This window comes from Propithecus coquereli, unplaced genomic scaffold (genome assembly GCF_000956105.1).
Source record: "Propithecus coquereli isolate 6110/MARCELLA unplaced genomic scaffold, Pcoq_1.0 Scaffold25, whole genome shotgun sequence".
NCBI lineage: Eukaryota > Metazoa > Chordata > Mammalia > Primates > Indriidae > Propithecus > Propithecus coquereli.
In genome coordinates, this window is record NW_012148063.1 from 1,201,400 (window position 1) to 1,221,454 (window position 20,055).

The 20,055-nt window shown below is 36.3% G+C and overlaps 1 protein-coding gene across 1 annotated transcript in view; it reads right to left on the minus strand.

Moving 5' to 3' along the window:
• The window catches only part of SYNE1 (spectrin repeat containing, nuclear envelope 1), a 534,160-nt gene extending 515,230 nt beyond the window's left edge, over nt 1–18,930 (minus strand). Inside the window, 1 exon segment of the mRNA XM_012646782.1 lies at nt 18,864–18,930. Coding sequence (XP_012502236.1) covers nt 18,864–18,930 — 67 coding nt within the window.
• Between the last annotated feature and the right edge of the window lie 1,125 nt (nt 18,931–20,055).

Consider the following 20,055-nt stretch of genomic DNA (forward strand, 5'->3'; position numbering starts at 1 on the left):
TTTTTCATAAACTCAATGATCTCTTAGCAATATCTCTCATAATAAATATCATTTCAGCTTCAGGAGTTTCAAAATAGCATCATGCAAACATGGAATACTCTTCATTTGCAAGGTTAAATGAAAGCTTGCCATTTGTAGAGTGCATAAAGAAGGAACAATGTGGCGATTACTCAACACATTTGATAGCTATAAAGCCTCTAAGAATCTGGGTAAGTTTCCTCTTCTTAGGCATAAACAGAATCTGGGAGACTGAATATCAGTAATATATAAATATACATTTCATATGTGATCTATATCTGACAGATAATATAATGACCAACAAGGGCATTTTATGACATAATCAATAGTGTTATTTTTCATCCAGCCGTTTTTTCCTATTAATTCAGATGTTTTGGTGCTGTTCATCCTTGTCATAGAGAGAATCAGAATAATGAACAAATTCAAGTGATGTCATCCTCTTTTGTAACAGATCAGAGGCTCTCCTGAGTCTTCCACAATAATCAAATGATGAAATGAGAATAAACATCTGGATTTAATTTTCACCTTTCATATGAGGTAAATAAAAAACGGAATCCAAGAAAATTTGCTGTTTCTTTAATAATTTCAACAATAAAAATTCACAGGAGAGAAAAATTATCATCCTGGATTTATTTAGAGTGCTTAAATCTACCCCCTTGTGAGTCTCTCAAATTGTCACTAATTTTGGACTGGACAACCCACTGGCTAATAATGGCTATACAAGCCTGCCAAGGAAAATATCACTGTAGGCTGTTCTAATAAGTGCTTGGAATACAGAGGAAGAATGCTTTTTGTGCAGTTTTATTTGGATCTACTTATCTGATGGCATTAGGTTATCACACACCCACAGGGTTTTCCAGAACTCCTCCCACTTCCGTCCCTTGACATGCTGAGCAATCCTACGTTGGTGACACTATCAGATCAAAGAACTAAAAATGTCTTTGGTTCCCAAAGGAATAACAACAAAAGAACAATAAATTCTTGGAATTAATGCTCTGGACATGCTCTATCTACCAGAGCCAGATACATCAGTGTTTTTCTCTAAATTTTCAGATAAAGATGAATAAACTAAAAAGTTGCATGAGGCTTGCTCAATTCCTTTGGTAAGTATCCCCAAACTACTGATTATAAAACTGATAATTTATATAACGAAATTTCTGCTGCCTATCTATGGTAAGAATTAAAATCCACTGGCCAGGTTCATTTGAATCAAGTATATTCAGTGATATTATTTTATTTACACCACTATGTCTTCTATTGTCTACTTATGCTGCAAAAGCAATGACATGTAGTAAATTGTGCACGTATCTTACAGCATAGAAGGTCAGATACAAGATCTCTGATAGGATGCTGCAAGTCAACAGATGAAGATTAAATACATGGAATGATATCTAGTAGGTAAAAAGCGGAAGATGACGTTATTGAAGACACAAGAACTACTTGGAAGATGAAGAGTACTATGCGAGTTGAATCAAAAAAACAACATAGGACTTGAAGAGATTTAGTAATTCTTTCTAATGTCTCTCCTTTAGTATCAGCAAGAGCAAGCAAAGCCCAGTGATATTACCCAGGACTGACAGCTACATTAAATGTTGCAGCAGTTGACAATCCCTTTGACTTCACATATATTCACAAAGATGACTAATTTAACAACAAGAGGATAGCTCTGATGCGGCACAGACCTTAGAAGAGGTGACAAAACAAAACAACAGATGGCAAGAGGCTACAAGGAACAGCTGCCACCACCCAGGTGAGAAGGGACTGAGAGTCCAAACAAATCTCACCTTTGCATAGCTTTCTTTTAGACACAGGGTATAAAATGTACAATCCAAACAAGAATTTTTATTCAAATGGCTGGTAAATGGTAATAATTATGTAAAAAATTTTTCCTATATAAAACTGAAAAGCAAATAAAAACTTTCTGTAATAATCTTCTCCTTTATTGTATATACAGAATTAAATGCAGAATTTGGGAACTAATCGTGACCAGGTAGAAGCTATGGTAACTTTTCCTCCTTTGGTAGAAGTGTTTCTTTGCTGTCAAATAATCAAAGGAAGAAAGAAAGAAAGAAGAAAGAAATGTATCTGTTGAAACTCTGCCTCTATTTTTTCTGACTAGTTTACAATCATGGCAATCAGAGGTTCATTAGCTCCAACCTCTGTGTCCGGGTTCCTCTTTCTTCCTGGCTTTGCCTCAGGCAGTCTAAATTCTCCTTAATGTTCAGAGAACTTAAGAGATGGGAAGGAATTTGGGTCACTGGAGGAAGGTTTTCCTCTAGATGGCCCTTTATTATATTTTGATAAAGAACTAAATGTCCAGTGAAGTACGAACAAACAGTTGTCATCTTTTCTTGATGGAAACAATGCTACAATTCTTCCCATGTATTTATAGTCTTAAAATTACAAGTTTAAAATCAGATAATTGGGGAAGGTCATTTTCCAAACCTAAGAAGACAGTAAACAGAACTTGGGAATGAGAATGACATTGTTGTTGCGAAGTGGTCAGAACTGAGGCGGCCGTGCCTTGCACATTCAAGTGAGTACGGGGTATATACTATGCTTCACACCAAGTGAGGGAGCGGCCATTCATATCAAAACAGAAACACTAGTAGAAGTTCAACAGTGAGTTAGATGCTTAAAAAGAAGAAGACAACAAGCATTTGCTGATTATTGGGAGACAGGATTTATGGATAATATAACTATCGTCAAGACCATAAGCAATAGCAGACCTAGCTAGGCACAGGGCTAATTTAATTGAAGAAATTGAGATTCACCTAACTGGGTGCTCATGCTTAACTGTGGGTTCATGAATACATTTTAGGCCAACCAAAGAAGAGGAAATGATAGGTTGAGGTCGACATTTAGCCATCAATAACTTCGAGACGTCTGGTAAAGGAGGCAAATATAAGACAGCACAGTGCACTCTACCTCACATGAGGAATCTTTGCCCCAGGATAAAAATGTAAATGCCTCACTCTCCCAAAAGACAAAGAGTCCGGGCAGCACGCTGTCCTGCTGAATAGATACAGAGTAAAAATGAAGTTCAGGCCATAGGCAGCTGGAGCATCCTAAACACCCACAGAGAAGATTATAAACCATCATTCAAATGCTGTTCCAGCGGCAATCTAACGGGAGTTGTTGTCTGAATGGACTTTAAGCATCACTGAGGGGACTAGTTCATATGATGAGATCCAGGCAGTAGATAAAATGAGATTATCCACACAGGAGTGAGAGAACAGTGTCCACTCTTTAAGGATTCCATACTGGCCTCTTTATGTCAGCAATAGCTTATGTGTAAAAAGCTACATGTGCTTTGGAAATTAATCTCAGGGTTCACCTGGCCACTTTCAGGTGCTCACCCAGGTGCTCCTTGGCCTTGATTGTCTTGCTCCTCGATTCCCACACATTTTGGTCCAGCACTTGTGCTCCTTTGATTAATGCCCAAGTCTGGTGCTCAACAACTTAGGGAAAAGTTGTTCAGTACATCTTCTCCTCTCTCCTCTTTGCCCCCACCCCAACTCCCTGAGCCCTCAGCTTGAGAAAGACTTAGATATTAATATGGGTTAGATTGTGTCACCTTCCCCCAAAAGTCATATATTGAAGTCTTAACCCCCAGGACCTCAGACTGTGACCTTATTTGGAGATAGGGTCTTTACAGAGGTACACAAGTTAAAGTAAGCTCATTAGCGCTGGCCCTAATCCAATATCACTGGTGTCCTTATAAAAAGGGGAAGTTTGGGCACAGAGATACTCACAGAGGGCAGACAATGTGAAGAGACACAGGCAGAAGACAGCCATGTGCCAGCCAAGGAGGGAGGGTTGGACCAGATTCTTCCCTCACAGCCCTCAGAAGGAACCACCCTACTGACACCTTGATCTTGGACCTTCTAGCCTCCAGAACCGTGAGGCAATAAATTTCTGTCACCGAATTTGTGGTACTTTGTTATGACAGTCCTAGCAAACCAATGCAGGCACGTCTGTAATAAGTGAATAACGAAGGTGATGTTCATTAGCACTTTCCATGGGCCTAAGTTACTCACTTCCTCATTTAAAAGCAAAATGCATATGGTCGTATGTATGTTTGTTGTTTTCAATCCTTTCTGGGCCAAGTAGGGCATAAATAAAGATTTCTCATGATCTGAAACTAGGCCTACAGTTGTTTCCTCTTTTCGTTAATACCTGTTGATTTTTAAGTAGCTGCTACTCATAGAAATAAAGAAGGGAACAAGAAGGAAAAAAAGAAAGAAAGAGAGAAGAAAAAGAGAGAGAGAGATAACTCAAAAAAAATGGCAAAGGGGTATATGCTCCTTTCTAAGGCAGCAGGAGAGGGAAGAATAAGTCCTGCTGCCAGAGCTGGCTTGGATGGAGAGATGCCCCCTTGGTGGCTACTCAAAGAAAGACAAGAAGGTTGTACCTGTGAGATGAGGAAAAATACTAGGAGTAAATATGAGCCTGGCTGGGATGGAGAAGCTCCACCAGGGGCCAACTGGGGCAGAGGATCTGTGAATTGCAGACTAAAATAACTAGTCTGTAGGTAAAACTATCATTGCCAGGAGCATGAGACAAGACTTTAGCATCGTGGGGCCCATTACGTTCAAGGCCTCTCAAAACTTCTCACTCCCACTCATAGCACACACTGATGAGGCTGAGAGCTGAGACAGTTGTCTGGGTGATTCAAGGAACAGGAAAACTAAAGTCCAATATTCATTGCCTATACATTACGTTGGAGTTGAGGAAAATATTTTTGGCTTGTTCTCTTGATTTCAATGCTATATTCTGCAATATCATGACTAAATTTGGCTCTGTCATATCACAGGTGGTTGTTATTTTGCAAAAATATGTTTGTGACATTTTAAATGCAAATGCTACTGATGATTCTGTCCTTAGCCATATGGGAATCAGTTTGATCAAAGGAAACTCAGCATCAGCTCCTGACATAAATTTCCTTTCAGAACCTCCCATTCAAGGGTTATTCTATTTCTGGGTTAGGTAGTTTGACTCTATTTGAACAAAAGCATTGGAGACTTCATCTGAAAATATTCCATAGTAATAGGAAATTTATGTAAACTTATTTTCAATTTCTGAGTCTCTAATACAATCCTCATTAGACTTTCAAAATCTTAGAAACTTGCCCATTAAAATGATTATAAAACTGATTTTTATAAGGCATAAAAGTCTATGTTTCTTAAAATTTTACCCAGTTTATAGTTAGAAAAAGCATTCTATGTTAAAAGATGACCAATCTTATTTGTAATAGCGAAAAACTGGACACAATAGAGGATTAGTTAAATCAACAATGGTACGTATATAAAATGTAATATTATTCAAACATTCAATGATGATATAAATTTATATTTATTGATGTCTGAAGACGTATACAACATATTGCTCCATAAAAATACCCCACAAATTATAAAGCAGCATGCATGATGTAAATTCATTTTTTCTTTTTTTTAAATAAAAGTTGTCAAAGACTATAAATTCATCTTTTCTCATTTACATGTGTATACATTGAAAAACACTTGGAAGACTGTCCACTAAAATACTTATAACTTCTATCAGTCTATCTAATCTATATCCAACTATGTAGTGGTATTGGGAAGGAATTATCACTTTCTTTATTCTTTTCTATGTTGGTTGAATTTTAAGAAACTTGCAATACTCTACAATCTATGAAAATTAAGCTATTTTCATTTTGGAAAAAAAAATTTAGAAACCTATCTAATAAATTTATTGCTTAATGTCATTAATAGAATTCTAAAATATAGTCACTATATTTCACAAAGAATATTTTTGCTTAAAATACAAAAATATAACCAATTTTCCATTTGGACTTATTTCCCATCTAAAGAAGCAATGACGAAATCTGTATATTTTCTAGGCACCACATTTTCTACGTTAAATTATTAAATAGCTGACTAGCAATGAAGAAGTAAAAAAATGGACTCATGTTTCCTTTCTTAAACTAGAAACAAAAGCTGCTTGGTACTTCAAAGTACTGATTGTCCTTGAAATGTAATGGGAGTGTCTAATGTTCCGCATCAATAATCTGACCCACATCAGGAGCTATTTTGGGTAACAGGAAATAGTTATCTTTATCAAACATATAAAAGCTCACATTAGTGGGAGGGGGCAGGGAGGGATGAGTGAAATCATACCTAAGGGGTACAATGCACGCTATCTGGGTGATGAGCACACTTATAACTTTGACTCAAGCAGTACAAAAGCAATGCAGGGAACCAAAACATTTGTACCCCCATAATATTCTGAAATAAATAAAAATAAAAATAAAAATAAATAAAATCAAAGTTCACATTAATGTGAGGCTGATTGTAAAGTGACTCTCCCAAGAAGAAATGCATTACAGTACTTAAGTCTGTTGGCCCATATTTAGGGCTGATTTGACATTTCCATTATAAAACTTCGTTCCTGAGGCATCAATAACAGAGCCAATTAAAACCAATTCCAGTTAAAACTCTGAATGTAGCTTTCTGGACAGAAAGGCTCTTTACAGAAACAATTTTACTTTTCAAAATGCAGATCTTTAAAGATATCTTTATACTTGTGATTAAGGCTTGGGGCTTTTAATAATTGAAAAAGTCATCTTTTTCTTTTTCTTGGAACTATATGTGTTCATTAGAGCAATGCTTGGTTTTCAATAAAATGAGCAGAGTATGCTATTTGGTAGTCCATACCTTCCCAAAGCCAAAGTTAATCCATTAAGTTCAGGAAAGTAATAATTAAGTTACTATTCCTAAATGTCTTGGACATGGAACCAAAGCCAACTTTCCCTAGGATAATGAAGAGCATGTTAACATTACAAGTCTGTGGTATGAATACCCCATGGATGCCCTGAGGGGAAGGAAGAGATCAATGTTTGTCCTTCCACGTTCGCAGTCTGTGGCTTGGCAGTGCTTGGAGAGAAGAAGCCACAGTTTGTTGTCTACAACCCAATGGCCATCTGTAGTGTGGCAAGAAGGGGAGCTCATTGGCAGTTCTGTCAGAATGTGGCCTAGTTCTGAAAACCTGGCATGAGAATTAAAGTGAGGAAGGGCCAATGCCCAAGCTGGAGAATATGCACAGCAGTAGACAGGGTGCCTCTGGGGGCTGCCTGGCATTAGCCCACCCAGGAGGAACCTAAATCAGCTTCCAGAGCTTCTCATTGCAAAATACTTCAAGGGCAAAACTGTGATTATAATCTGGTCAATTACTTTAAGGTTCCTGAAGGGCCAGGACACAACTGTTGGTTTCAGAGTTAGATCCCTTACATGTAACAATATCTGGATCACAGAAGGTGTTCAATTTATATATGTGGTAGAAATGGAATATCTTCTGAATTGCCACTCACTACATTTCATGAACCAAAGATCGATCACACAAGTGCAATGAAATGAACAGTCACGTGGCCAAGTTTTCAAAAGAAAAGGTGTCCTTAATTTTCAGTCTATAACCTAATAGTTAATTTTTTCTATTTCAGGTGACTACAATGAGTAAGCAGGACCTATAGAGAAATGTTTGCAACAGCCCTTCTGAAGCAACAGATAAAAACTGAAGTGATGAGCTAAAGATCTCTCTCTCTCCCCGCCCCATCTTTATCTCTATTTTTCTCTCTCTCTTCAAAGGCACACTGTGGGTAAGGTGAATTTGCTAATCCATTCAACAAATATTTAGTGAGAATTTACCTTATTTTGCAAAATTGAAAAAGATACTGACTATGCCCTCACAGTTCCAACTATTTGTAATAAGAGCTCTAATTATAGGTAAATATGAAGTTCATAATTTTATATAAATTAAGCACATAGTAACATCGGTCTTGCTTTTCAACTCAGAACAGAGCTAAAAAGACAATATTTCCCAATGAAACATATAATTTTATTACAAGGGAAAAATTCTCACAATTTCATAGTTCTGGAGAGGGTAAGCCACTATAGGATCTATCTAGTCCTATTCTGCCTTAATTAAATGCATGACTTTGTACCAGTCAATCTTTACAAATCTCAATTACTCATCTGTAAAAATCAGAGTGAGACAAGCTGATCTTTTGAGATTTTTCCATCCAAAATTATGAGATTCTATAACTCTTTCAGGATCACTTACATTTCAACTATTAAGTGTCACCTAGGAAATTATTTAAAAAATGCACATCTTATATAGGAATGTTAAATTGCCAAAGTAGTATTTTAAAGATAACTAGCCATCTCTAAAATATTTATAAATATTTAATGGAGTTTTATGCATCTATTGCTATCATCACATTAAATTCATAAACATATTTCCAAGACTCAATGTTGTCATGAAACTATTCTTTTTAAAAGTACAAAGTAACATGAAAAGAAAATATACAAAACTTTAAAATATATTGGAAATAACATTCCTTTTTTGATTATTATTATGATGGTAGGAGTTATTATTTTGGAATGGAGCCATTTTATCACCCAGGTAAGACAGAGATATTTCATAACAAACAGAAATAAAATCACACTGAAGGTGTGCTTCTATTAGTACAGAGTGCTATTTGTATACACGTATTTCCAGTCTGAAATAAACATCCTTTATGTTAATCAATTAATTATGTAGATGTCCATCTATAATAATTATATAATCAAAAAAGTATCATAACACAAAATGATCTCAGAATACCTGACTCTCACTCTATGAGATCCATTAACTTGGCAATTCTTTCTCAACTAAAAGTTTTCACACCTTTTGACTTGCAAACACAAGAGCTATGTACTCCAGGGATTTTTCACAACTTCACTGAATAAGATAAAGTCCAGAGATGGAAGTTTTCAACAAATCTTTCTGTATGCCAGGCATTACATTTCTTATATATAAATTTGACTATCATGCTACTAATTGTAGGGACAGAGAAATTAAAGGGATATAATTAGCATGAATACATCCAGAAATAAGAAGAGTAATTGCTAGTTTCTCATCATGATTATTCAGTATGACCTAAATGTTTTTGGTGGGAAACTGCATATTAAAATAATTAGTATTCAAAATGATCTTTCCATTTGAAGAAATGTATAGGCAAGCTTCACCTCACTATATAACCATGAATTTGTTTTTATGATAAATTATTTTGAACCCAGAAAGATAAAGTTGTAAGTGATGGGTAGGATCCCGGGTCCTCAGTGTATCTGACTGATAGAGAGGTTGGCTAATGGTGCAGAAGAACTAGTTTTGAGTTCTGGTCAAGGGAGTGTTAAGACCTCCTCTCGTTTTCCTTTATGCGAGATTGATTCCAGATGCAATTTTGAAACAGCTGAGGGCTCTCCTTGATGTTTTGTTTCCCCTCCATACTTTCCTACCTCTTAATTTCTTTTTTTGTGACAGCCCTAAAGTCTTCAGGGTCCCAAGTTCTCCAAAGTCTGATCTCTCAGGACTAGTTTCACGGGTGTGTGACCTGAGTAGCTGCATAGGGCCCTGCACTCTGGTGGGCCCTGCACATGGTTTTATGCCCTGCTGTGTATTAATTATTCTTAACAACTTTTTATTTTGTGCTGTGCCCTGAAAATTATGTAGCTAGCCTTACCTCCTATCTATAATGACCCAGGATCACTAACAGCTATGCGAAATAACAACCTCGAAAGAATATGCACTAATGTATAAAGATCAAGTTACCCCTCAATTTTCTCAGAAATTGCTCCCTCAAATATCTACTTATGACTTTGGTTATCACTTTACTGTTCTAGAACTCTGTTATTTCACCTGCAAAATAAGAACATCAAATTATGAACTGTAAGTTCCTTCTAATCTAAACATCCACACCACCCTATACAAAACTAGGGACCTGTGCTTTTTAAGAGTAAGATGTTTTCACAGAGTAAAATACCACATGAAAATAATTTAGACCATCAGTAGCCTGCTACCTTGGTCAATTTACTCAAATATCTGTCTGTTTTGTGGAAATTCATTTATTCATTCATTTACTCATGAAACATATACCTACTTATCATATCTATCATCCAGTTTACAAATTTCTTGTTAATTATCATGTCACTCTCATAGACTACAGCTCCGTGGGGACACAAAGTCTGTAAATCATGTTCACATTTGTGTTCAGAGGCCTTGAGCACAGCAGATGCCCAATAAATACTTGTTAAATGCATGAATGTACAATTGAATAAACTGAATACCTACTAAATGTTAGTTGAATAAATTAAGTACCTACTTGTGCTTAGTACTGGGTACCCACAGTTGAATAGAAAAGACTCCTACCCTCAAGGTTCTAGTGTACTAATGGGGCACAGAGATAAAGGAATAAATCCTTACAGCCTGCTGTAATCAACACTTTACTAGAAACATGTTCAAAGTCAGGTACAAATAAGGGATCCTCTCACTCTGGCTAGTGGTATTAGGAAAGGCTTCACAGAAGAGGCGATGTTTGAGCTGAGATTTGAAGTTTGAGAAAGGCAAGAGGCAAAGGGAACAGGAAGTGAGATTGAAGTTAGCTTGAGGGGATCTAGAAGTGGTTCAGGGCGACTGGAACACCATCATTTAAAGAGGATGAACAGATATGAAAATAGGAGGGTTAATAGGAGTCAGGTAATGAAGATCCTTTCTGCCATAATGAGTTTATCTTGAAGGTTATGGTGAATCCTTATAGGCTTCTAAATAGGGAAAGGGATGCAATCAGAGTTGTGTTTTGACAGATCTCTCTTGTAGCAATATTGAGGGTACAGTCTAGTTGAACTCCCAGGTTTCTGGAGGTGTTGTAAGAATTCCAAATTTTTCTGTTGAATATTGAAGCAATGAATGCTCATATCAACTAAAATTGGATAAAATGAGATAATCTGTGAGAACCCCTGGAAAAGTAAAGGAGTTGAAAACACCGGCCATGAGCATGTGATTAGTGTAATTTTTGGCAAAATGAACACTGTGGTTCATAACTTCTAACAATAACATATAACAAATACAAAAGCAACAAATAATAATAACAGCAGCAAGAACAGCAACAAAAATACCAAGTTAAGTCCTAAAAATGTCAAGATTCTTCCCAAGTGAGTAGACAAGTCAATAGTATAATAAAGAATAAACAGATAAAAGGGATTCCAAGTGTTGGTGACATATGTGAGGACAAAGGAAGCAAAGGAACAGAGGCCAATTGTGTAATTCAAAGTACATAACTTTTTTAATGTGGGTGGAGATCAGTGTTTACTAAACATGAAAGATTAATATCAGTAGAGGAAGGAATTGTTTGTTTTCAATCCAAGAGGTCATTGTGAGCAATGGAAAAAAAAAAAAACATAAGTTACCAAAGAAACCATGTTTTAAATACTGAGGCAAATTTCACTATATTCAAAGAATTCAAAATTATACATGTGTCCTTTGATGCTGAATCTCTTTGGGGCAGTCATCAATTTCTCTCAAATGTTTCCATTCATTTATTTGGGAAGAAATGAATAGAAAATTATCATTACCTATCCTTAGCATTATAGCAAAGCTGTATACATTCTTATGCAGGAAATTCTCAACCATTTAAAATAAATGAGTACATGATAACTGAATACCTATGATTAATAATTGTGTAATTAAACTATAGGCTGTCATACAGAGATTGGGAACTAGGTATTTAGGTATGAGTATCACACACGCATACAAAAAATGTGCCAATATCCTCAACGGCTCCAATGTAAAAGAAAATAAAAGACTAACAATAACTTGGGATGTGAATTGGTTTTATAAGTTTTTTTTAGATATATGAGGGATTTATACATGAATTTTAAAGCCTAGTTTTTTGCCCCCTTAATAAGAATCTATTACCTTAAATTATACATTAATGGAACTCTAAAGTTCATGGACACCTGTGTGGTCTTTATTCTTCATACAGAGGCCAACCCAAGGCCCCAGGTCTGATCCAACACAGACAGGGTTAAATAGCCACCAGCACAGTGACTGACAGAGTTTTTCCAAATGTACATGTAGTTTTCCTAATTTGGTTACATCACTTTTGGGGAAGGTACCATCCCAGTCTTGACGGAAAGGAAATCTCAGAGTCTTTACAATGTTTCAGGTAATATAAACACCGATCATGTCATACTTTCTCTTTCCTCTTCATGAAACTGTGCCCTAGCAGAGCTAATTAAACAATGACCAAGCAAGCAAACTGGATGTTATTGGCTCCATAAAGATTTTCTCCAAAACACAAGCAACAATAATACTAGTTTTGTTCCTTGGCAAGAATCTAGAGAAATAATCTCCAGGGGGTACAAGTGGAGATGTCTGAGGGGAGGAGGTGCAGAAGGAAGGAAGGCACTGAGAGGTGGGACAGTCACACACAAGTGTCCAAAATGGCACCAACAGCAGCACCAACCTCACAAGGACCACTGTTAGCTCTTAGCAGGACTCCCAACTCCACAAGAACAGAAGACTGATAAGGGCCTGAGGAAGGGACAGTTTATCCTTAGGGCTCATTTCTGAGTAGGCTCTACACAAGGTATATAATTATATTTAATAAATTCTTAAGGAATTGCTCTTATCCAATTAACTTCTAAGAACCTGGCAAATCCTTATGGGCAATGCACGGGCCATTCTTTATTCTTTCAGAAATAATTTTAAATGATAAGCACATGCATTTGCACTTACCCAGGCCTGATATTTATATATAAAATATACATAGTCTTTTATATACTATAAACATATGGAAACAAGTATATATAGAGAATATTAACAACATTAACACTATTAATCATTCCCGCTTTGATCTCACTCTCTTTGGCTTCCAGACCTTCCTTCTCTCTTCTTTCTTCCTACCACATGTGTTGCAGCTTCCCAGTCTCATGTGTGGGACTCTCCTCATCCTCCCCCACCACCCCAAAATGCTGAATGCTCTATTTCTCAAACCTCTTCTCTTTTATATCTACACTTGCTCCCTGGGTGGTGTCAAACAATCCCACAGCTTTAAATATTATCTCTGTGCTGATGACTTGCAAATATTTACTCCAGCTTTGTCTCTTGCCTTGATCTCTGCAGTCCTACGCAAATATTCAACTACTTTCTCGGAAGTCTATGAGGCATCTAAAATGCAACACGCCCAAAATAAGCATTTGATTTTCCTCCTTAACACTGTTCTCCCCAACAGTCTTTCTTTGTTTCAAAATAAAAAATGAGAGGGCCAACTTTCATTCCCTTCTCTCATATACCACCTCTTATTCATCAGCAAATTATTTGGGTTTTACCTTCAAAATACATATAGAATGTTGCCACCGCTCTTCTCATCAATTGTTTAATAGCTAGTCCAAGCCACTGTTATCTGTGTCCTGACTCATCAAAAATAGCCTCTTTACTGGCCTTCCAGCTTCTACCATTGCAAATCAATATGATTTTAAATATTTACATTATAATCACTCAACAAATACTTAATGAAGTGTTCACACTAAAAAAATGCACTATGTTAGACAGCATGCAGGGCACTAATGTGAATCTGACCCAATTCCTGCCCTCAAGGCTTTTATACTCTGGGTGAGTGCATTAGACATATAATACATGTAACATAATGCAAAGCAACTTTAGATAATTGCCATACAGTGTTACAAAGTGCTAGAGGAGTTTAGAAGGAGGAGAAGGAATTTCTGATTGTATTGGAGATAAAGCCTTCATTGGGAAGGCTGCATTTAAATTGGGCTTTGAAGATAAGTCAAGTTTTAGGAATAGTGACTTGAGCTTATTCCTAAAGGTGCCCCAGAGGGAGACAGAGAGTAGGGGCACCTTCAGAGCATGGCAAATAGTGTCATTTGGCTGGAATAGAAGGATATGTAGGGGAGCTAGAGGAAAAGTGCTAGGCATTTAAGACGGAGCTAGAATATGGAAGCCAAACCAAGAAGTTGGGACTTTAATCCGGAGGTCAAGGAAGTAATGTTGTTACATTGTTTAATGTTATATTATGAGACATATATGATTTTTGAATTGACCTCATTTATATCTGACAGGTTGACATAATGTTAACATTTGTAAAGCTTCACTATTTTTATTTAGCAGTTTTGTTTTTCTATTTAAGAGCCAATATTTTGGTCATTGAAGACCTTGAAGGCCTCAGGTACTTTCTTCATAAAGCACAATGGATGAAATAGGTCTGCAAACAGAGAGGCTCAGAGAACAGAGCACTGCACAAATTCATATAAATGCCTCAATACATTTAAAAGTAGTATGAACATGTATTTAATAATATACCTTTTGGAAAGAAAATGTGCTTAAAACATTATATTTATAAAAACAACAAATACATCACCCATTCAGGCAGGATATGTATTGTTAAAGTGATTTTATGGTCAAAAATCACTTTCTATTAAGAACGAAATTCAGGTAAACATTTTCCAAAATGAGGGGAGGTAAAGTAGGACCCAATTTAGTTGGTTCCCTCCTTTGCTTTTATATGTCTTGACTAATTTTATCTTTAATTCATTCAGTTAGGGAGAATGATTTATTCATTTATTTATCAAATATTTATTTAACTATAATGTTCCAAAATAAAAAGACATAATCATTGTTTTGTGTCATATGTAAATTTGAGATACTTTCACACAACAGTCATGTGGGAAGGGAGAGATTAAAGCCAAAAGGGAATTCCAGCCTAAATATAACAAGTGGGTTTTTGACACTGTTTTGTGGTTTAATAAGAAGGGTCATTAAGTTGAAGTAATAAAGTATAAAACTTAATCTCTCAAACCACTATAAAAGTTTCAATCTTCATGAGATGGCAAACTTTTCTTTTCTCAAGCTTTTCTCATACCTAATGATACTAAACTAAAAGCAAATTATGTTTTTATTAATTATTTATTATTATTAATTATTTGACTCTACTTTTCAGTCAATTCCTTTGTTAGTTTGAGGATTTCTTTTATTGTGTAATGGACTTACAAGAAATATTATATGTAAACCAAAATAGGTTTAAAAGCACTCATAAAAATTTTTTAAGAGGAAGCTGTGATTATTTTGTATTGAGTGGTTAATTTTCATAGATACATTTCCAAGGGTAAATGCTTATCCCTTTTTTCATTTGTTTCTCTTTGAATCTATTCACAAGGTTTAAAAATAAAATTTTGACGTTGCAGTGAATAATTCTACTTTTCTATTAAACTGTTCTCTATATAATACCTTACCTTGCTCATTTGAATCTTTTCTGCCATTTACCACTTGCTCTATAAGATTGTATTGATGTCACCCTGTCTTACATTAACCAACACCGACATATTAATTTAAAAATACTTAAGGTTTAATATGGTATTTTCAAATAAAAAATGTAGTTGATAAAAATCAGTCAACAAATACTTTTTAAGCAAATGTTATGCAGCAGCACTATGAAAAGTAACAAAGAGCTTTAAAATAATTGTCACTGTCTTACCGAAATTTATAATCTGAGGAGTTCAGCCATTTATTTTCTTAGATGTGACTATAAACTAAAATGACTCCAAAAGCCAGCCGTTAAACGGATCCCCTTAGCCTTTAAAAGCGGAAGATGTATATACTAATTATGTGCATTTAATTTTTTAATACTCTTGTATAATATTATTGTCCTGAATTTTCTTTTAAGGTTATATTTAAATTGATTAAAGTTACAGAAACAGTCATTATTCTTAAAAGCGAACTCTGCATTGCAGTCTGACTGCTCATCCATAATTCAGGATCCCGGCCTAAAACATTATGCTCAAACAAGCACAAATATTGGCAAAGGTGAAATATTGAACTGTTACAGTAGCAGCTAAATTATGTAGCAATCTGTGTGTGTGCTTTAATTTCCTAGCACGAGACATAAAAATTCAAAGCAGAAAAATAGCCAGCAATTAAGGCTGTAAGCTAAATAAGCAAAGGAGAAAAGAAAGCCAAGTTGCCGTTATGCAAAGTTCCACGCTCTTTGTTAGTTCAGGGAGGATCTGAAATGACAATGAAATCCAAGAAAGGAAAAAACAACAAACCTCCAAATATTAGTTATTTATTATCTATCCAGGCAAAGAAAAGGGATTCCGAAAGAATGTTCTTATGGATTTGAACTTTGAAAATAGCAACTTTGATTTTAAGTTAATAGAAATTTATTTTTCCTCAAATTTGTCATAGTTATCTGGGCAATAATACCAGCCCTCCATTTATTGGGATCTTGGTCACTTGTCTGGAGGTTCCAGCAGGCAAACAGGTTTCCTAAACACCCTTAACAGAAGACAGATCTTTCCTGTCTGGGCAAGTTGGGCTTAAAGCATCAATAAATTTGCACAATGAAAACTGAAAGCAGAAGACCCACACCTTACGAACTGAATCAGTACAATTAACCCAGCAGATCAATTTGTTAATGGACATACCCACCAGAGCACTTTCACTTCCTGTCATTTCACTGTTTCCACTTAGTGAGGCTAGACGTGTTGTGCTTTGTGTCATTGCAGATCTTACGTTTTGTAGCCAGCAATTACCTATATACACAAAGTAACTGATGCTAAAGGTTAACAGTAAGTATCTACGGCTCAGGAATTTTTTTTTTTTATTTCAGCAAATTATGGGTGTACATATGTTTAGGTTACGTGTGTTGCCCTTGGTTCCCCCCCCCCCCCGAAGTCCGTGTTTCAAATATGTCCATCCTTCGGGTAGTGCGCATTGCCCTCCTTGTGTATACAAATACCCCTCCCCTCCTCCCTCACCCACCGCCCTCCCCCTTCCCCAGCATCCAATAGATGTTGTTCTGATATGTGCATTTATGTGTTGATTAGTTAATACCAATTTGATGGTGAGTACAAATGGGTCCCGTTCTGCTGCTCTTGTGGTGCTCCACTTTGGATAATGGGTTTAAGTTTAATCCAGGAAAGTGTAAGAGGTGCTAGATTACTGTCAATCTTAACAGACTTAAACCTAAGGCACGAAACCTTAAGAATTCTAAATGAAGATGTTGGGAAGACCCTTTCAGACATCGGCTCAGGAATTTTGTCTCCTTCTGAATTTTAAGGCTTATTGTTCTAACTTTGTCAGGTACCCTTATGACATGTTATAACTCTTTCTGTTATAACAACGAAAAACAATTAATACAATAAGTATAGTCACTTCATTATGTAATAAAATGACTTCTGTGAAGTAGAAAACAATTAGCATTTCTCCAAAAATCTGGATGATTAAAAAATTTGCAAGAAAAATTTTCAACAAATTACAAAGCCAGTCCTTCTCATCCAATTTTCTTTCATGTCTATTTGAATGGCTCACCATATCACAGCATTTACAGTTTTTAAAGCCCCTTTAGTATATTAGCTCATTGAGTTTCACAACAATCCTGAGAGGGGAAGCAGGTGGAAACAGTCCACATTTTGCAAATGGAGCACCTAGACGCACAGGTGTGAGATAGGGCATCCACTGTCGCGGGCTTAGTGAGGGATGAGGTGGGGACTCCAGCTCTTTGCCCCACTCCACACATTTCTTAAGACAAACCACATGTGCTATTAAAAACATAATAAAACAAAATACTGAAGTATCCATACTCTTCACTATCCTCTCACCACTAACCATTGCCTTAATAAAAGCACTTCCATTCGAAACAAGATCAGAACGAAGAGTAGAATGTTTGTAGGAACATAATCTGATTCTGTTTGAGTTCTTTCACATTTGCTCTTTACCACTTTCTTTTATTGTCACTATGTATGCCATCCAGAGAATTTTCACATTTAATAGACTCAAAGGAAAATCTGTTTTATCACCTTATCTTCCTCACCATCCTGCAAGGGACCTGTGGGTTTCCTTTCCATCATTTCACAGATCATGTCATTGAGGCACTTGGCCTCAGGCAAAACCACAAAGACAAACATAGAGGAATGGAACTCCAAATTCCGTGTTGCATCTATGCAAGTAAAGATGCACAACTTAAATCTGAGATCCTTGATGTTGAGCAGATGCAAGCAAAGAATTCTTCAGCCTATGGAACAGGTCTAGATCCATATATTCAGCAAGGACCTGTTCTTCTATCTAATGAGGCTCTTTCCGGCATGACAAGTAGGATCCATCAATAATAAATGGGAAGCATGTCCCACTCACACTGGAGCTATGACACTATTTTTAAGCTCTCTTGACAAAAATTACAGCAAAACACTTCTAAATGTGGATATTTTTATATCCTAAAAGCACATATTTGAAGCCTAGGAGAGATATCATTGGGATTATGACAAAGAAGCAATTTTTTCATATACCTATAGATGATGATTATCTTTCTGTTTCAAGGAATATACATGCTTAAAGAATATTGATAGTTGGGATTTCACCTGTGTGTTGTCTTAACTTTTCCCTGTTAATTCTCTTCTCGAAAGCAGTATGCTGTCAGAGTAAGAGCACCAGAGAAGAACGTAGGACTGGTTTGTACGCTATCATTAACCATTAATTTTGTCACATCATTTCATGTCTCTGGGCCTCTTTTGCCTAATTTTTCTTAAAGAATTTCTAGCTAAGGGATTTCTAGTTGGGAAATGCCACCGGTTTACTTATTTGGCAATAGCACATAGTTGCTTGTCCAGCATTGTCATGACAACCTTATCAAGGCACTGTCACTGGTGTTGTATTAGCATTGGTATTATTGAAAGACAGCACCAGTACATTTGGCAATACTCCGAATTCCCAACTAACCATGTAAAGCATACTAACACAGACAGAAAATCACAAAAAAGGCGGTACCTTTGTCTTTTCCTACAAAAAGAAGACAGCATCTTGAGATAGCATGGCTTTGTTTGAAAATACTGGGATAAAAGACATCCATTCGATTCTTTGTTATAGTTTTATAGAATTGCATAAAAATCCATGGAAATTTAGGGAATTGTGTGTCAAGTTGGTATCTGAATTTAAAAGTGTACTATAGAAAAAAAATCCTTGAAATTTCTGCCCCTTACCTTGCAACCTCTGCATCACATTGGCGATGTCCCGAGGAGACCGTGAGGCTGCTCTGGAGGTTGCCATGGTCCCTCCGGTAACATGAAGGCAACACCACGAGACGTGACCCGAGGCAGCACAGGACTACACCACTCTAGAAAGCATGCTTGAACTTTCCTAGATCTAGCAAGTCATAAATGAATCCCAGTCATTTGCAGCAGTCATCAAGGAAACAGCACTCCCCAAGACTGAACCACTTCTTTTTCTTCTTTTAAGACCGTCCTCTTAAATGAACTCAAAAACCTGAAAGACAAAAAAGAAAAAGTACAATATAAAAAAATCTACAAAGGTCACCATAGTGCTAAAAGCAGAACCATTTCTATTCAATTTGAATACCTAATTCATTCTCAAGTGAAATAACGTGAAAACATTTACAAACTATAAAGTACTATGCAAATGTTAGGGATTCCTATGATAGTTTTGATAAAATAAACACATAAGTGAGACATATAAAATATAATTGGTTGCTGAAAGGAGAAATGTTCATTTTTATTCCAGGTTTTCTTTCTAAGCTGTAAACTTTCTCCATTGATCTATGAAAGTAAAAGGCCCTGTACTCAAAGCCCTGAGTGACAGTTCTTAGTGTTCACAGGCTCTCTTATCTGTGCTATTGTAGCCTGTTTTGCACACACTTTTTTGCCCTGTTTTGTTGTACACTTCACAAAAATGAGATCAAATTCTGATTTCTAATACCAATTTGATGAATTAAAATTGTATAACTGTAAAAACTATCCCATTCCAAAAATTTGAGTTTCAAATACTCTAATTTTAGAAGCTCAAATGGGTCTGATTTAGCGTTTTCCCTCACCCCATACAGAAAGATGCTAAAGTAAGTTGTAAGGCTGGGGGAAGGGTGGACTAAGCAGAGAGGGCATTTCCCTTCTGAATTCTCTGCTTAGTCAAGTTTAATTGACATCTCAACTGAGAGGGAAGGCAAAAAAGAGGTAGGAGAGTAGTTGATGAAATCTTGACCTTGCAAAATGCACTTTGAGCAAGAATTTCCTAACCCTAGGGTTAGCTGAAGAGAAGATCTTGCCATGATCAGTATAAATAGACAGAAAGAGGAGGGGAGTGAATAATGCATCCAGAGAAAGAAACTTAACCAAGGGGCCAGGCTGAAAAGGCCCAGGTGAGAGTGATACTTTATTACAA